The sequence below is a fragment of the Hemiscyllium ocellatum genome, chromosome 8 (assembly GCF_020745735.1).
Source record: "Hemiscyllium ocellatum isolate sHemOce1 chromosome 8, sHemOce1.pat.X.cur, whole genome shotgun sequence".
NCBI classification, from domain to species: Eukaryota; Metazoa; Chordata; class Chondrichthyes; order Orectolobiformes; family Hemiscylliidae; genus Hemiscyllium; species Hemiscyllium ocellatum.
Window position 1 is genome coordinate 71545976 of NC_083408.1, and position 19838 is coordinate 71565813.

At 39.2% G+C, this 19838-nt stretch overlaps 1 protein-coding gene across 1 annotated transcript; it reads right to left on the reverse strand.

The window, feature by feature from the left end:
• Window positions 1-241: 241 nt before the first annotated feature.
• tmx1 (thioredoxin-related transmembrane protein 1) lies at window positions 242-19052 on the reverse strand. Its single transcript, XM_060828455.1, has 8 exons — window positions 18859-19052; window positions 18376-18491; window positions 17130-17175; window positions 14768-14896; window positions 7465-7510; window positions 5994-6095; window positions 4892-4961; window positions 242-3020 (listed from the first exon to the last, which is right to left on the reverse strand). Exons 1-8 carry the CDS (start codon window positions 19023-19025, stop codon window positions 2809-2811), a joined length of 888 nt encoding a protein of 295 aa, XP_060684438.1. The 5' UTR covers window positions 19026-19052; the 3' UTR covers window positions 242-2808.
• Between the last annotated feature and the right edge of the window lie 786 nt (window positions 19053-19838).

The following is a 19838-nucleotide window of genomic DNA, read 5'->3' on the forward strand; positions in this document are numbered from 1 at the left end:
TAAAGAGTATACAGCCTCTAGTATTCAGGGCTACAGCTGGACTAATCTCCTCAACCACTGAAGGCAACCGCGGAAGGAATATCAACGATGTCACTGAGCAGATAGGACCAAGTGGATATATACCAAGAGGAATTGTACAATTTTGGGGAGCTGTCATGTACAACTTGAAATTATTTATGCCATAATAGAGTTGTCTCTTTTTTTCATACTTTTAATTTATTTACATATAGACACACACAAACAGTTTTCTTCTCATTTATTTTAAATGTTTATAACTTTCAATAACTATTTAATAAAATTGTTATTTAAACATACTATTTGGTATTGAGTCATCCATTCCTCATATCCAGAGTACAATCCAAACAATTAGACTGCAAATAATCCACTTTGAACTAGCAGAAGTTTTCAGCTGAATATTAACTGCAACTCACTTGTGGTTACTAAATGTAAAATCATTTAACACTTTTTGATTTTGTTTTTATAAACTTTTGAGAATTTAAAGGAAAAAGGAAAACCAAACAAATATCATTGGAAGAAACAGCTTTATACAAATTAAGAAAAAAAAAACCTTACAAGATATGTCAGCCTAACATAACCAAATGGTTGTCAGGCACTTGCTATAAACGTACAACAATATTGTCAGAACAAGGCTATTTACAAATGTTTTTTTCAATTTTATTCTCCCTCCCTTTTCAAACATAAGCTCCCCAACAAAAAGAAAAATCTGCTTGAGAGTCTGGAACTTGCGTTCAGATATACTCTCAAAGTTGTAAATAATAAATGAATTTTGGAATTAGTCTGTTATTCCACTACGTCTAATAATTAATTCAAAAGTATCACACACACCTCTGACAGCTAAATACATCTGACATGGTTAAAGAAAGTCATACCACAGCAAACAAAACTTACAGTGAATCCAGTGTATGTATCACATTCATACAGATGTTTATTGTCTGCATACTGAGTGTGTAATTTTAGCAACAGAATTTACTTTCTGGCATTCAAAACTACAGCACTAATGTACCAGATTTTAATGGCACTGTTAAAGAGTTTTAACTCTAAACCAAAAGTACAAAAAGGCATATTTTTCACCAATTTTACAGAAAAAGAACATTTTAAGAGCAAATTCTATGCCCATTGAAAATATTTCTGTACACAAATAAAACACTGTAAACTAGTTGGTGCTTTTGATAGCGAACCTCAGGTTCCTAATTGAAACCACAAGCCCTCTTCAAACTACAGTAATTTTAAAAAAAAACGATGAGTTCCCACACGAGAAGGTACTATTTATAAACAGGCAATGGGAGTACAAATACCTGAAACTTTTGGTCTTTTGTGCATCCCATCTCTTATTAAATAGTAGATTAAAATGCAGCACTTTTTACCTAATCAAAAGGTTCGTTCATTATGACTCTCAGTAACATGCTCAATATATTTCTACTGGCCTCAGCATTCTACTAAAATTTTTATTTGTGGCCAATTTCCACATCTGAGGTTGAACCCTGAGTATCATGGGGTTACTTGATAGCATAGGCCATTAGGATAAAAGTCCACATTAGTCTAGATATTTTGGAATCACTGGTAGCAGTCATGAGAGAAAGCTGGGCTAATTTTTATCCTCCCTAACTAAGGAACACTGAAGCTTATTTTGGTGCTTAATCAAACCAAAACTTCAAATCCCATACAGGTCAGGTCACTCACCACAGACCAGGGTCCTTCTTGATTTAAAGAGCTCACTGCAGTGCAACTTTGGCTATTTGCTCATTGAAACATAAGGGCTATTACTCATTTTTAAAAAAAAATTAAAACTCCTGTCCCTTACAACCAACACTTCAAGAATTCAGTGAAATTTAGGCCACCAATGATTATTTTGACATAATTTCTAAAAAATAGTCACCTGTTTATAATCAGGTATGATGAACCAACTTATCTTTTCATGTCCAATTTGCTTCTCGAGTTGAACATACATTGATAAATAGGCTGGTTTGTTTACCAAGTGTTTATATTATGACAAAGACTTAATTAATAAAAGGTTCGAGAGAAAGAAATTTCAATACAATTAACGACTGACGAACAGAAACTTTGAACCTAGGATAGCAAATTTAAATAAATGTGAGGCAGTGACAGATAAAAGGTTTAGACCCAACTGAAATACAAGATTATAGGATTTTTTAAAGCCAATTATTGGTTAATAAGCAGAAATTCCAAAAATGTTATCAATAGCTGTTTTTGAGTTTTTTTTTAAAAATCAGCTTATCGTTTGAAATAAAAGAAAGCAAAATTAACAGAGAAAAAACATAGCATTGTTCTGGAACATATAGTATAACTACTTTCAGTAATAAGGCAGAAACCAGTTGCTAAATGAGCAAGTATAATTAGTTAATAGGTCACATTTTAAACTGCCATTTTGGAAAACAAAACCATTTAGCAAGCAGTTTGGGAGATATGCATTTTTAGATTTACATCAAGGATACTACCATAATAGTACTGTTATAATTGCTCCACTTCAAGCCTTCCCCAACAATGTACAAAGGACTCAGTACCAAATTGGCTGTATAACCAAGAAAGTGTGGAAGACTCAAAATAGCATGCAAAATTTGTTTTCACAACTTAAGCTTCTCAATTTTGTGGTTAAGCCTGCAGCGGTAAAAGCAATCTTAGTACAATATTATTACCCATCTCAGCTGATCTCAAGTTTTTAATGTACAGTTGCCTTGGCTCATAAATCCACTGCTTAAACAAATGTCGTCAATGCCTTACAAAAGCATTACAGCTTCAGTCACCTTACATTTTAGTCTGTTGTTAAAATCAGGAGTCTTCAGCTCTTTCAGTGTGCTCTTTAGTACGTTTTCTGATATTCTGCTTCAAGTAATCTCCACAATCATTCAGCACAGCCTTCTCAAATGTTTTACTACTGCTTTCGTCTGCTTGTGAGCAAAGATCATCTTCAGTTTCATCATCCTCTTCCTGAAACTGCCAATCCTTTGGCTTCACTAGCTTGGTTGGTGGCATTTTTCCTTCTAACAAAAAAAATTGTAAAATTTTCATTCAGAAAAAATTGAAGAAACAAAATCATGGTACTAAGAGATAACAAAAGTTGTGTTTGATTATAATACAACCATAGACTGCATGCAATATATTGTTCAAAGTTATTTATTATTTCTTATAAGTTAATATTGTTGCTTTCTTGCAATAATCCCACATGACTCCATTCTCCTTGACCTATTCTTAGTTTTGTTTGGAGGTTTCCTTCTCCTTTTCTTCACTTAGCCTCTGCACTGAGCAATTCCTCATCCACTGTGATCTTCACTTCAACTCACCAGGGTTTTTATTTCTCTTGATTTCACTACCACGTCCTCATTCTTCCATTTTTAATTTTCTTAATTTTCACAGCCACCCCTCTCTATGCCATCTCAAGTGTGCTCCCTAATCCCATATCCTTATCTATGATTGAAACTTTCATTAGATTAGACTAGACTTCCTACAGTGTGAAAACAGGCCATTTGGCCCAACAAGAACTACCACTTATTTCTCAAAACCGTATTTGATCAACTCACTCATGAGTACCTTTGATGTTCTTGCACTGAATATTTACTTTCCACCACCCTGTTATATCCATCAACTTCACTCCTTCAAGTACAAAGGGTACTTCATTCTGTATATGTCACTAGGTGAAGTGCCACATGGACCTTATTTTTCTCATCAAAACTGATCATCACTGTGGGATCATCCTGGAGAGCAAAGACAAATCTGGCTTCTTTCCTTCACTACCACCTCATTCTTCAACTCCTTCTCTTCTGTATTCTCCATAAATGCAAAGACAGTGACTTAAGATTTAAACTGAGGCTAGCCAATGAAAACAAAATACTGCAGATGCTGGAAATCTAGGAAATGTTGGAGAAACTCAGGCCTGGTAGAATCTGTGGATAAAGAAACACAATTAATGTTTTGAGTCCGATATGACTCTGCTTCTGTATGGAGTTCTAAAGAAGAATCACACTGGACTTGAAATATTTTCTCTTCCACAGTCCACAGATGCAGCCGGACTTGCTAAGGTTACCCAATAATTTACTTCTGCTGCATTCTCACTTCCCTCTACCCCAAGGTTTATTGTAATTGCATCCCTAATTCTGCATTCCCTTCAACCATTTCTGCTAAGTCAAAAAGCTGCAAGTGGTTTTAAGACCAGAATAAGTCTGTTGTAAAAAAAACTCTTGTTATGGCTGCTGCTGCTGTCACATTCAGTTAACCTAAACAATGGATTTCGAAATACTTGTAGTCAAAAACACTGTATTGAACTAAATTCTCAATAATGAGATTTAAAAAACTGCTGGTTGTTAATGTGTGTGCTTACAAAGGGTGATGAGACACATGCATTTTTTCCTCCTTTGGAATATCATGCGAAAGATATCAAACTGTTGAACCATGTCACAACCTCTCCTGCTACAGCCAAGAAATCAAGGGGTGAGACCAAAGCCCCAGGCTTCTGGTTTAGAGGCAAGAATTATACCAATAGCCACAAGGCCTTCATTGGGATAGGGATTGGGAACAAAGTGCATGAGGGGGAAATAAAATGAAGGGCACAAATACTGAATAACAACAAGGGGAGATGATGGTAATGAAACAAGCGCAATAGGTTCAGATCTGAAGTGGTTGGCAAAATACAATCATCTTGGATGCGTAAATCTAAATGCTATTATTAGAGAATCTTTAACGATATTCATAATGGAACCAAAAGATAACCAGATCTGAAAGATAACCAATTTTCAAAAACCAATCTCCTCTAGTGAACTTACACAAACATTATGAACTTGAGACTTTACTATACAGTCAGCTACTTCAAAGTCACAAACATTACTGCAAGTATGTTAAACAGAAAAGATAAACTCACTTTGGGAACAATGTGGTTGTTGCCTATATCGTCGTGATGGCAACACACAGTCTGCCACGAAGACCAGAACCTAAAATAAAGCAGATTTTTTTTTACAAAATTCAATCTAATAACCAATTATCGTCAAATAATTACACTGGTGAACCATAACAAAAGTTACTCACTTTTTAAATTACGTAGTTCAGTTTCTCTTAGTCAAGATAGCACTCTATGATATGGCGTTTGCACAAATTTGTTTGACTATTTTCTTAAAGGACAATTGCTAACAATTCTATGGTATGCTATAACTTAACTGCATTAAATGATATTCAAGTGTTCATTTGCATTGCTGAAGTATTGCTATCCAAGCCAGGCTTGCTTCTGCCATATAGCTAGTTTGTTGACTAATATCCTCTGTCCATGTCACAATTTAGAATGATAATTGCCTACCTATGCATGAATGCAAAGATACTGGTTTCTTACAATCAGGGTGTGATCTGCCCCATTTTTATGGAAATCCACACACAGCCCACAATTTCAGTCACTTGTAGCTCGACTGTACTGAAATTGGCAACCTTTGATAAATTGCACACACAGTAGCCAATGGTCATTGGCATCAAGATAAAATGCCTCTAATTAAACAAGCACCACTAAGTCTACTTTATATAGTTGCCATCAGCGACAACTATATGAAGCAAATGGAGTTGAAAGTTGATTCCAAATTATTTAAATATTATTTCAGGATGAACAGCTTTTTTTCCCATTGAGGTGAGCAGTTTGCATGATAAAGGAAATACTGAAAATCAACCTCCTCTCAATTCCAGTCACAGCCAAAAGTCAAACTAATGCAAGTCTGACATCAGTTCACCAGGACAATTAAACTCTTTAATGGTAAAATGCTTATTTCTGATATATATATGATGCTACCATTCAGAAGTTGAAAACCTGTGAAACCATAGGAACAAAGCAGAAACATAATATGTTTACCATCAACTTTTTCACTTTAGTTCTGTGGACAATTTCATTTACTGACATCATTTTCAGCAAAAATTTGAAAATGTTTTGCATATCTGAATTATGATTTAGAGGGATTATCTGTAAAAATCAAATTAGTAAATCTTACCAATCCAAGTGCAAGACCAGAAATAAGCGTTATTAAAGCAAAAATGCTATATGATCCCCAAACTGGTATGCCGATAACTTCCGTGAAGTAATTGTGACAATGCTAGAAAATAAACAAACATGCCAATGCAATTTTGAATCGCAACCACAATCCATCGAAGCATATAACTAAATCAGTTAGTGGCAATGACAGAGGCCAAACATGACATAAAAAAAAAGGCCCCCAAATACAAGAATATAGTACACAAAAGTAGGAGGATGCCTGGATTTATTTCCCATAACGATGGAGTCATTTTTAAAATTATTTGAATTGCTAAAGAGCAGCATATTATCAAAAGGGGCCATGCATTCTTATACACAAAAACACAATCATTTCAGTTGTAGTCTTGATCGCTCCTGTTAACGAGTTAACAAAATTAGGAGAGGCCAATTGTATATAAATATCAACTGCAGTTCACCAAAATACAGGGAAACCTCAATTATCTGAACGAGATGGGCGGGCACTATTTCGTTCAGATAATCGATCATTCAGTTAATCGATTAAATGCTTTTCTTCTGGGGCTTGGGAGTTTTTAATAGCCTGCTCCCCGTTCAGGAGACTGCAACAGCACACAGCGCACGAGGCCCTGCCCCAAGTCTGGCCCGCCAACCCCCACTCCCCAACCCCGTCCAACGCCCCACCGCACCCAACCCCGCCCACACCTACCCAGCCCACCACTGCCCCTTGGAACCTCCCCCGCCCACCCCCCTGTCCAGCACCACCCCCTCTCCAGGGCAGCTGGACTGGACACCAACAAAAAGACCGCTGCAGCTGCCTTTGTGGGATAAGTCTCCAAACACTCCAGGGAAGGTTTGGGCAGAGAGTGAGGGCCGGCAGTCAGTCATTTGGAGACAGTGCCTGTTTAATCACTGTAAGCAAAAGATGCAATCTGTTGTAAACAAGTCTTTGATGTAATGTTTCTATCAGGACCTCGAGATCTCCTTTGGATAATCCAATTTTCAGATAATTGGTATTCGGATAATCGAGATTCCTCTGTATTTCTTAAAATACACGATTACTATTTTAGCCTTCAACTGAAATCTTTTATAGCAATAATGATAATAACTTGGTAGAAGGTTGAGAGAAGAATGTCAGGGTATAATAAAGGGGAATATTCTCTGACAAGTGCTGTTGAAATCCACACCAGGGCCTAGCATTACACTATACGTGCTTTAACAATGGCTTGGGCAACATAACGTTTGCTTATAATGTGAAAGTACAAGATTATCGACTTCAGATCCTTTAACAAAAAATTGAAATATTTTTTAAATGGCAAGGTACCAGGAGGAGAGAAGAGATTTGAGCTCTCCATGCACACAAATCATAATAATTTAATGTACAGGAAAAAAGATATCCAAACTGTAAGAACCATGATTCAGTATTAAACAGTACAACTGTTAATAGTAGAAGCAAAAATTTTTTAAAAACTTACACGAATCCACATAGACAGCTGAAATAATGCTGACATGCCAGTCATCCTGCAATGGAAATCAAAGCAAGGATATCAGTAATTGTCAATTAAGATTAAAACATTTTAGAAAGAAATAGCTAGTCATTCAACTTGAACAAATTTAGAAAAAATACAGAAGTCTGAAAGGTTAACGTCAAGCTCCAGTAGCATTAACGGCTTGTGGGCTATAAATTGGTAAAAGGAATGTGGCTGAAAAATGTGTTGCTGGAAAAGCGCAGCTGGTCAGGCAGCATCCAAGGAGCAGGAGAATCGACATTTTGGGCATGAGCCCTTCTTCAGGAAGGAATGTGGGCCAATTACCAAACACATCTCACCTTGGAAAAGGCTGAGATTAATAAATTAGGTTAAAAAAAACAGAAAGAACTGCAGATGCTAGACATCAGGAACAAAAACAGAAATTGCTAGAAAACTCAGAAGGTTTGGTACCATCTGTGGAGAGAAATCAGAGTCAACACTTCTGGTCCAGTGACTCTTTTAGTCCTTCTACATTCATATAGTAACAGAAATTCTATTTGTGATAACATTTGTTTTGAATTCTACCAGAGGAAAGCTATCAATTGCCAAATGCTGAGAACGATAAACAGTTCAATATTATGCATAAGCTCCAAAACAACATCTGAAAGTAGCTGAAGACACCGACGTTTATAAGGAACAGCATCTGGCAAAAAATATACCTCCCATCAAATTTCATTAAACAATCAATGCTCTTACCTAATTACAAATCAGATAGGTGGATGTAATGACAGCATACCACAAAATAAATTTAAAGGGAAACCTTTTAAAGTTGCTTTCTTATCCCCAAGTACATTACATTCACTTTTTTCCAGACGTGTGCAACGCATATGCCACATTCTAGCTTTTAGAAGCTTACCCACCATTCAGGATTGCGCTCAAACATTTTTTGTTCTCTGTTGTAAGAAAGAATCACACACAATGAATTAAGAGTTGCAATAAACAGACCTCAGCATACCACAGCCAATGGATCAAGTGTATGCAGTCCTGCCACATTCGGTTGTGAATGCTATGGAAAATTAAACTAATAAGAGGTTAAGGCCCCATAAATATCCCATGTCACAACAATGAGAGGACCCAGCACATCACTGGAAAAGACCAGGCTGAAATATTTTGATCCACCTTCAGTCAGAATGGACAAGTGGATCCTCTGGAGGTCCTTGTATTACAGATTATAGTCTCCAACCAATTCAATTCACTCCACATAGTCATAGAGATGTACAGCACGGAGGAAGACCCTTCGATCCAACCTGTCCATGGCGACCAGATATCTAGTCCCACCTGCCAGCACTCGGTCCATATCCCTCCAAACCATTCTTATTCATATACCCAACCAGATGCCTTTTAAATGTTGCAATTGTGCTAGCCTCCACCACTTCCTCTGGCAGCCCATTCCACACACACACACAAACAAACACCACTGTGTGAAAAGGTTGTCCCTTAGGTCTCTTTTATATCTTTCCCCTCTCACTCTAATCCTATGCCCTCAAGTTCTGGACTCCCTCACCCCAGGGAAAAGACATTGTTTATTTATCCTATACGTGCTCATGATTTTACAAACCTCTGGAAGGTCACACCTCAGCCTCTGACGCTCCAGGGAAAACAGCCCTAGCCTATTCAACCTCTGCCTCCAGCTCAAATCCGCCAACCCTGGAAATATCCTTGTAAATACTTTCTGAACCCTTTCAAGTTTTACAACATCGTTCTGATAGGAAGAAAATCAGAATTGCAAGCAATATTCCAAAAGTGGTCGAACCAATGTCCTGTATAGCCCCAACATGACCTTCCAACTAATTTACTCAATACTCTGACCAATAAAGGAAAGCATACCAAACGCCTTCACTATCCTACCTGCCTGCGACTCTACTTTCAAGGAAGTATGAATCTGCACTCCAGGGTTTCTTTGTTCAGCACCACTCCATAGGATCTTATCATTAAGTGTATATGTCCTGCTAAGATTTGCTTTTCCAAGATCCAGTACCTTGCATTTATCCAGATTAAACTCCATCTGCTATTCCTCAGTCCATTGGCTCATCTGATCAAGAACCCGTTGTAATCCGAAGTAATCTTCATCGCTGTCCACTACATCTCCAATTTTGGAGTCATCTGCAAATCATTTATGTAAGTGACGAAAAATAGTGGACTCAGCACTGATCCTAGTGGCATTCCACTGGTCACAGGCCTCCAATCTGAAAAACAATCCTCCACGACCATCCTCTGTCTTCTACCTTTGAGCTAGTTCTGTATGAAAATGGCTAGTTCGCCTGGTATTCCATGAGATCTAACCTTGCTCACCAGTCTCCCATGGGGAACCTTGTTGAACGTCTTACTGAAGTCCGTATCGATCACGTCTACCGCTCTGTCCTCATCAATCCTTAGGAGAAAGTGAGGACTGCAGATGCTGGAGTACCAGAGTTGAAAAATGTGGTGCTTTAAAACACAGCAGGCCAGGCAGCATCCGAGGAGCAGGAGAATCGACGTTTCGGGCATAAGCTTCATTCTTCATTCCTGAAGAAGGGCTTATGCCCAAAACGTCGATTCTCCTGCTCCTCGGATGCTGCCTGGCCTGCTGTGTTTTTCCAGCACCACATTTTTCAACCCTCATCAATCTTTTGTTACTTCTTCAAAAAACTCAATCAAGTTTGTGAGATATGATTTCCCATGCACAAAGCAATTTTGCCTATCCCAACTCAGTCCTTGCCTTTCCAAATACATGTACATCCTGTCCCTCAGGATTCCCTCTAACAACTTGCCCAACACTGACATCAGGCTCGCTGGTCTATCGCTCTCTGGCTTGTCCTTACTACCTTTCTTAAATAGTGGCACCACATTAGCCAATCTCCAGTCTTCTGGCACCTTACCTGTGACTATCGATGATACAAATATTTCAGTAAGAGGCCCAGTAATCACTTCCCTAGCTTCCCACAGTGTTCTAGGGCACACTTGATCCTGTCCTGGAGATTTATCCACTTTTATGCCTTTCAAGAGAGCCAGGACTTCCTCCTCTGTAATATGGACATTTTTCAAGATGTCACCATCTATTTCCCCACATTCTATTTCTTCCATGTCCTTCCCCACAGTAAACACCGATGTAAAATACTTGTTTAGAATCTCCTCAATCTCCTGCAGCTTCACACAAAGGCCACCTTGCTGATCTTTGAGGGGCCCTATTCGCTCCCTTGTTACTCTTTTGTCCTTAATATATTTGTAAAATCCCTTTGGATTCTCCTTAACTCTATTTGCCAAAGCTATCTCATGTTCCCTTTTTGCCCTCCTGATTTCCCTAAGTATATTGCTACTGCATTTATACTCTAAGGATTCACTCTATCTATCTTGTCCATACGTGACATATGCTTCCTTCTTTTTCTTAACCAAACTCTCAATTTCCTTAGTCTTCCAACAGTCTCTATACTTACCAGCCTTTTCTTTCACCCTAACAAGAATATACTGTCTCTGGACTCTCATTATCTCATTTCTGAAGGCTTCTCATTTTCCAACCGAACATCTGCTCCCAATCAGCTTTTGAAAGTTCTTGCCTAATACCGTCACAATTGACCTTTCTCCAATTTAGAACTTCAACTTTTAGGTCTGGTCTAACTTTTTCTATCACTATTTTAAAACAAATAGAATTATGATCGCTGACCCCAAAGTGCTTCCCCACTGACACCTCATTCACCTGCCCTGCCTTACCTCCCAAGAGTAAGTCAAGTTTTGCACCTTCTCTAGTAGGTATGTCTACATAGTGAATCGGAAAATTTTCTTGTACATGCTTGACAAATTTCTCTCCATCTAAACACTTAACACTGTAACAGTCCCAGTATATGTTTGGAAAGTTAAAATCCCCAACCATAATCACCCTATTATTCTTACAGATGGCTGAGATCGCCTTACGAGCAGCAACAGCAAATCTCCTTGCCAGTATGTTAGTCCTTTTCCAATTTAGGTGCAATCTGTTCTTCTTGTACAGGTCACGTCTACCCCAGCAGATTCCAAATGATCCCAAAATGTGAATCTTTCTCCCATATTGCAGCTCCTCAGCCATATGTTCATTTGCTCTTCCTCCTATTTCTGCCCTCACTAGCTTGTAGCACTGGGAGTAATCCAGATATTACTACTCTCGACGACCTCCTTTTTAAATTCCTGCCTAACTCTCTGTATTCTACCTTCAGAATCTCAACCTTTTCCCTTCCTATGTCGTTGGTTCCAATGCTTACAATGACCTCCTGCTGGACCCTCTCAGACATCCTTGATCCTGGCACGAGGAAAGCAATATATGATTCTGATTTTTTTGCTGCTGGCCACAGAAACACCTGGCTGTGCCTCGGACTAGAGTGTCCCCTATTACAATCGATCTCTTGGAACCCAACATACCCACCATTGCATTAGAGCCTGTCTCAATACTTGAAACTTGGCTGTTCATGCTACATTCTCCTGAGAATCCATCACCCCCTAAATTTTTGAAAACAGTATACTTGTTTGAAATGGGATAGCCACAGAAGACCTCCTCCACTACCTGTCTATCTCTGTTACCTTTCCTGGAGTTAACCCATCGATGTGACTGTATCTGCGACTTTTCTCCTTTCCTATAACTGCCATCCATCACACCCCCCCCCAGGTCTTGTAAATTCCTCATTGCCTCTAACTGTCGCTCCAACCATTCAATTTGATCTGATAGGATTCGCAACCAATGGCATTTATTGCAGATATAATCCTCAATAACCTGTAAACTCTCCCTAAACTCCCACATCTGACAAAAAGAGCATACCACTCTACCAAGGGCCATTTTTGCTTCTTCCAATCTGCAGAAGCAGAAAATAGCACCGTCTTATTCCTCTACAAAACACTGTTCCAGGTTAACTTAATACTAATGGCTCATATTTTTAAGTTTAATCGAGACATATCTCAATAAAACATATAATCAAGAAAGAACCCACTCTATTCACTACTGCAGACTTACAGCAAGACACTTACAGCAAAACCATTCACATATCTGTTTCTGTGCTGTGACTCTCTCAAACAGATTCCTCCAATATCAGTTGTGAATTGCACTGTCTGTTAATTTTCCCAGATGCACTCCGATGTCCAGTGATACATGAATTCAACAGCAAAGGCAGTAACTGCGCAGGTTCACTGCTGTGTCAGTTAGCAATGTGGGTTTCTTTCTCTCATTCTGTGTCTCTCCTGCACTGACCTTACCCTTTTAAAAGTGACGTTGTTTTGACTTTTTTTTCCTACGAAGTTCCAAAACAATGCAAAAGCTTGTAAAACAGTAATTACTGCTCCTGTAATTCAAGAAAATCACTTCCACCACCTAAAATACCTCAAAAAAAAAGAGCAGCCTGTTACAGCCAGAAATTTTTCCCATCCTCCATTTGGCACATTGAAAAGGGTGAGGAACAGACAAAAACAGCACATGGTGAGGTCAGTTTCATGATCACAAGAGATAAGAGGTGGCACGGTGGCACAGTGGTTAGCACTGCTGCCTCACAGCGCCAGGGACCTGGGTTCAATTCCCGCCTCAGGTGACTGACTGTGTGGAGTTTGCACGTTCTCCCCGTGTCTGTGTGGGTTTCCTCCGGGTGCTCCGGTTTCCTCCCACAGTCCAAAGATGTGCGGGTCAGGTGAATTGGCCATGCTAAATTGCCCGTAGTGTTAGGTAAGGGGTAAATGTAGGGATATGGGTGGGTTGCGCTTCGGCGGGTCGGTGTGGACTTGTTGGGCCGAAGGGCCTGTTTCCACACTGTAAGTAATCTAATCTAATCTAATAACTGAAGGCACTAGATATTACAAAGACTATGGGCCCTGACAATATTCCAGCAACAGGACTAAACACTTGTGCTCCAGAACTAGCCACAACTGAGATAAACTGTTCCAGTAAAGCTGCAACACCAGTGTCTACCCAACAATGTAGTAAAATGTCCAGAAATGTGCTATGCACAAAATGCAAGCAAAAACTAACTAGCCAATCACCATCTTAGCAGTTTACTCTTCCTCATCAACAATGCTATCAAGTGCCATTTGCAAAGGAACAATAAGTTCCACAAGGCCCATTCAGTTCCTGGCCAAATCTTGGTCCAAACATGGATAAAACAATTGCACTCCACGAAGCCTACCAAAACTGGAGGAATCTGGGGAAAGCATCTCGGGTGGGTGGAATCATACATAGCAAAAAGGAAGATGGTTGTGCTTGTTGAAGGTCAAACATCAAAGCCCAGATCATCACTGCAGGAGCTTCTCAGGGTCGTGTGCTAGGCCAAATCATCTTCAGCTCCGTCATCAATGATCTTCACTCCATCATAGGGTCAGTATTGGAGATGTTCATTAATGGTTGCATAAATCTATAGCACCATTACAAACACCTCAGATACCAAAGAAGCCAGTGTTTGTATGCAGCAATATCAGGACAACATCCAGACATGGACTGGCAAATGATAAGTACCTACTATCACTGAAAATCCCATTATCAACATCCTGGAGGAGGATACAAGTTAAAAGAAACTGAATTTAGACCAGTCAAAAAAAAAACACTAAATGTACTAGATCAAGTAAGGGTCTAGAAATTCTAATGCAGGTAATCCATCTGCTGCTTTCCCAACATCGTTCCACCATCTACAAGGTAGAAGTTAGGAGTATGATACAAAGCTCTCCACTTGCCTGGATGGATGCAGTGGTAATCACAACAAACTTGACGACATCCAGAATAAAGAACCTGCTTACCTTTACCTCAACCATCACTTTTAGCATTAATTTCTTTCACAGCCAATGGTCAGTAGCAACAGTGTATGTCATCTACTAGATGCAGTAGATTACCAAGTTTCCTCTGCCAACACTTAAGGATTAGGGCAGCAAATATATGGGAACACCACCACCTGCTAATTTCCCTTCAAGCCATCCACACCATTCATTCTTTCACTGTGTTGGTTCCAAATCCTCACTTCCTAACATCCCAAGGACAACATGGGTTCAAGAAGTCAGCTCACCACCACTTTCTCAAGCACAGTTAAGGAATGATAATAAATGCTATCAGTCACAATAAAACCAGTGTTTCGGATCATGTTCAAATACTGATTAGACCCTGGGAAACAATAAAATAGACCTCAGTAATTTTAATTGGTGTCAAACTTTTTAAATAATATTTTGTAAAGTAACTTACAATATTAAGAAATAATAAATAACACCAAAACTAAGAAATATAACTTACTCAGAATTAGAAAACTAATACTATATTGTAATCTGGATTACTTAAACTTACAAAAATGAGGAAGGTTGTAACCAAGAGTACATTGGTTCGATGGATTCCCATTTCTTTCCATCTATAAAGTCAATAAAGTCGTTCTTCATTCTAGGGCCTTGATATTTTCTAAACTCTCCATTCTTACAGCTGAAAAACAAAACAAAAAGCAACTATAAACACTTAAGTAAAGGGACCTTTTCACTAATCTGTACATGAACAAAACTAGTACAATTGTTAAAGTTAAGCAAATTAAATGCCATTTAAAACAGCTATAATCCAAGAATCTGAATTTTATTTTTAACCCTGCTCTCAAACCTTTATATGAAAGAAGTTTCATTTTATTTGTGAACATACACGTTGGTTTATAATTACAATGAAAGTTAACTCATTGTATTTAGCCATACCATACTTGTAATATTAAAAGGTTTTTTTGGTATTATGGTAGCAAAAGCAATTTTCTTTTGCTTTTTATGATAACATCATGTTGAGACATCTCAGAAGTGTTTGAAAGGACTAATACCCTTGATCCCCCTGATAAGCAACGCAATCAGAAAGATTGTGGGTAGTGTAGTGGCTGCTGCACAACATGTATTTTTGACTCCAAATAACTGGTTGTGTACACTTGTGGCCATAACTAGGCATCTCAATTCAACAGTTGTAGAAAACAAAATGAGCAGCCCATCATTCATACCTGTTGTGATGTCAGGATACCATCCCATTAAAGTGAATGAATACAAGGAATGGCAGGTAACATAGATGATGCTAACAAGTCAGAAGGTCAATGATTCAGAAGACACAGATGAGTAATGTTTGTAACACATTTAGGGTGCAGCTATTATGTTTAGTAAAGCAATGTGGACAGTCACCTCTGAGGAGCCTGGGACCACATACAATATAAACCCCATACTTAGTCATGGCAAAGCAGATTTCCTTGTAGGAATAGCTACAAACTGGACAGGAAATGAATAAAACATTTAACATTAATAAGCAATGAATATGATCACAGTTCTGTCGAAATACTTAAGCAAATCTTACTTCAGAAGATCCTTTAATGAATAGTTTTGTCAAAGTAAATATCAGCTTTGTATTTCTAATCATCCATTTATGAGATCTGCTTATTTTCATTTTGTTTATTGCAGACTAATCATTTGGATGGCAATTAATTCAAAGTCCTATTCTATGGTTGGAATGACGTAACAAAGATCTTTCATATTTTCTTACCTCAGGTGAGGATAAACAATAATCTCAGCTATTCTGACTACTAAATCTCTACAAGCATAGTTGTTTGTCACCAGAAGAGTTGTTTCAAATACCTACCCCATTCTTTGTGGCAAGGCCATCAGAGTCAGCTACTCAAAAGACCACCAATACATTTGCATCTTTCAAACATTGACAACCATTTCCAAAATGCTTCCTTCATGAGTGGTTTTCACTGCTGCCTCACAGAACCACGGATCTGGGTTCAATTCAATCTTTGGGTGACCGTCTGTGTGCAGTTTGCACAGCCTCCCAGGGTATGGCCGGGTTTCCTCCGGGTGCTCTGGTTTCCTCCCACAGTCCAAAGATATGCAAATTAGGTGACTGAGCAAGCTAAATTGCCCACAGTGTCCAGGGAAGTAGGCTAGAGAGATTAGCCATGCGAAGCGTGTAGTTATGAAGACAGGGTGGATCTGGGTGAGATGCTCTTCGAAAGTCAGTGCAGAGTCGAGGGGCCTAATGGCCTCTTGCAGCACTGTAGGGATTTCTGAATCTTCTATCTTCTAGGTCAGTTGACTGGAACAGATCTCAAAAGATCATCGCTGGGTACAGGGGAATGCCTCAGAGCACCTTTCCCAGACAATGAGATGTAGATGCATTTTTGACAAGTTATACATAATTCATTAAATAAAGTAGGTTATTTAAAGGCTTCATAACACAAAGATTGTGGATTAAACACATTACAGATGCATTAGCCCAAATTCTGCATTGAGAGTTACCAAGATGCTTACACCCTTTGGATCCAAATTGATTTCCTGCAAATGTCTAACTTTTACTTGGAAAAAAGTTGATTTGTAATCCATATTAAAGATGCGTATCTGATATCCTAAGAAAAGGGAAAGAATTGTAATTACAGTTTCAGGCAATGCTACATTACCACAAGATGTGTATGACAAATCACATTTTTATTCATAAGGAGTGTAAACTCATTATCAAAGTAATTTTAAATGGTTTTGAAAAAGGCAAAAGTCTCAATCATGTGTTCTACAGGATCAGCATGATGTTTAAAGATTTATGTATTTGTGGATATTAAAATGATATAAAAAGAACTTATATATAAGTAAATATACTGTACGTTATAATTTTGTTCAGTGCTATTTGTAGCTAAGTATTATATACTCACTGGTATATTGTAGGAAGAGCAGTAATAATGAAACGGCCACTCAAACCTATTTTAAAATACAAAATGGATTCTCAGTTAAAACAAAATAATTAAGAAACCTTTGTATCAATTATGAACAAAACAATGAGTTGATTAAAAAAAGTACTAAATATCATTTAAGAAAGGGGTCTTTAACTGTTGCCAGTCAGTTTGCCCAGGTAAGCAGAGCTTACTATATATTTCTTATTTTTCAGCAGATAAACTGAAAATTTTATTTCAACATAACTCATACAGATTGGAAGGTATTTATGACTCCAAGTTGGATTCATATTTATGACTCCAAGTTGGATTCATATTTATGACTCCAAGTTGGATTCATATTTATGACTCCAAGTTGGATTCTGCAGATGAGCAATACTAAAATTGATATTTCTGAAGTGACAAACATGCACAATATTTCAAAGACCAAAGATTTATGGTTCAGATTTGATAAAAACAATGCTTACCAAACATAGGCACTTGCCCCAGTACAAAATGAATAAAAACTACATCCCTGTCACTTTATGTAGCAACTACCTCCATATGCAAAACACAAATACTCCTCATATAGATTATTACAATTACAATTACACCATTTGTGGGCGGCACGGTGGCACAGTGGTTAGCACTGCTGCCTCACTGCGCCTGAGACCCGGGTTCAATTCCCGCCTCAGGCGACTGACTGTGTGGAGTTTGCACGTTCTCCCCGTGTCTGCGTGGGTTTTCTCCGGGTGGTCCGGTTTCCTCCCACAGTCCAAAGATGTGCGGGTCAGGTGAATTGGCCATGCTAAATTGCCCGTAGTGTTAGGTAAGGGGTAAATGTAGGGGTATGGGTGGGTTGCACTTCGGCGGGTAGGTGTGGACTTGTTGGGCTGAAGGGCCTGTTTCCACACTGTAAGTAATCTAATCAAATCTAAGAATAAAGCACGCAGCCATAAAATCAGAAGGGCACAATTATACAGATTTGAAACATTTGTGCAGAGAACAATAACAAAATATTCCATTCAGCTGAAATGCTTTTGCAATTATTGAACACGGAATAAAAAAATAAAAAAACCTCCCTCAAGTGTGAAAATCTATCACATTCTTCTCAAGAGTGGAAATAATAATCAGTCCTTCTAGTTTGCACAACTTCTGAAGATTCATTCTTTACAGGAGATTTTAGTTAGGATTTGTTCCCCACAACAAAATATTATTTGAGTGCAATGACACTACTGCAGAAAATTACCTGGCTGTTCAGTTACATCCACTTTGGCTACGTTAACACCCAGATCATCACTCCACTCTGCAAACTCATTCCATTCAGACTGTAGCTGCTGGCAGGCAGGACACCAGGGGGCATAGCTGGAGATTAAAGTGGACATACAGATTAACACAAGAGCATAGTTACTTAGTCGAATCACTGCAACCCAACCCCCTTTTTTGTTTTAAATTACTCTTACTTTTAGAAATCGTTTGGGTAGCAAAACATCTGTAAGTTATTTTAGACATCGTAACTCAGAAAAGTTTAAAGATGGTAAGGATGTGATTGTTAAGAGTGACAGCCCTTCCTGGGTGATGGTTACTGGTCCGGATGTGGTTCAATTTCGGAGGTTTTTTTAACCTTCACTGACTCAGTCCCAGGAACACAACTTGCTGCAAACAGCACGTGGGAGAACCGCCCAGTCCCGGAGGCTCACTCCCCATCACCACCCCACCCCCCGTCACTCACAACTCCACCATCCATTCTCCTTCCAGGATCTCCCTCCAGTTGTGATCGGTGATGACTTTGACTGGACTCCTCTGGGCCTGTACGGCCAGTACTGAAGCCCACGCGGTCAACAGTAACAGCGTTACCAAACCGAGCTCTGGCCGCCCCGGGGACCCGGCCGCCGCCATCTTCCCGACACATCCACTACGCACTGCGCATGTCACCCAGGCGGGACATGCGCAGTCACGGTGATTTCCATGTGTTGTTGTTGTTGGGGGGGAGGGGTCGAGCAGACTCCCTGAATGTCATATGACCATGCAATGGATATGTACCAAGGGGTACACACATCACACGACAACGAGGGAGCAGAATTGGATTTGGCAGATCTAGAAGGCATTGGGAAGGATGCAGGGTGATGTACAGAATGCCTAGGTGTAGTCGTGCCATCAGGCAGAGACATTCAGAATTATTCATGATTCAAGGCGTATCAGAATGGACACAATGTTCATTCTTCATCATGGGTTGCAGGTGTCATTCGTTCAGCAAGCATTTATTGCCCAACGGACAGTTTCTGAGTCATAGAGTCATACAGCATGGAAACAGACCCTTCGATCTAACCAGTCTATGCCGATCATGATCCCAAAGTAAACTCATTCCTGAAGAAGGGTTTATGCCCGAAACGTCGAATCTCCTGTTCCTTGGATGCTGCCTGACCTGCTGCTCTTTTCCAGCAACACATTTTCAGCCCCAAACTAAACTAGTCCCATCTGCCTGCTCCTGGTCCGTATCCATTCAATCCATTTCAATTTGTGGATTTATCCAAATGTCTTCTAAATGTTGAAATTGTACCCGCATTGTTGAGTTTAAAAACGTGATGCTGGAAAAACACAGCAGGCCAGGCAGCACCAAGGAGCAGGAGAATCGACGTTTCAGGCATAAGCCCTTCTTCAGGAATGAGACCGGTATCCACCCGCATCCACCACTTTCTCAGGAAGTTCATT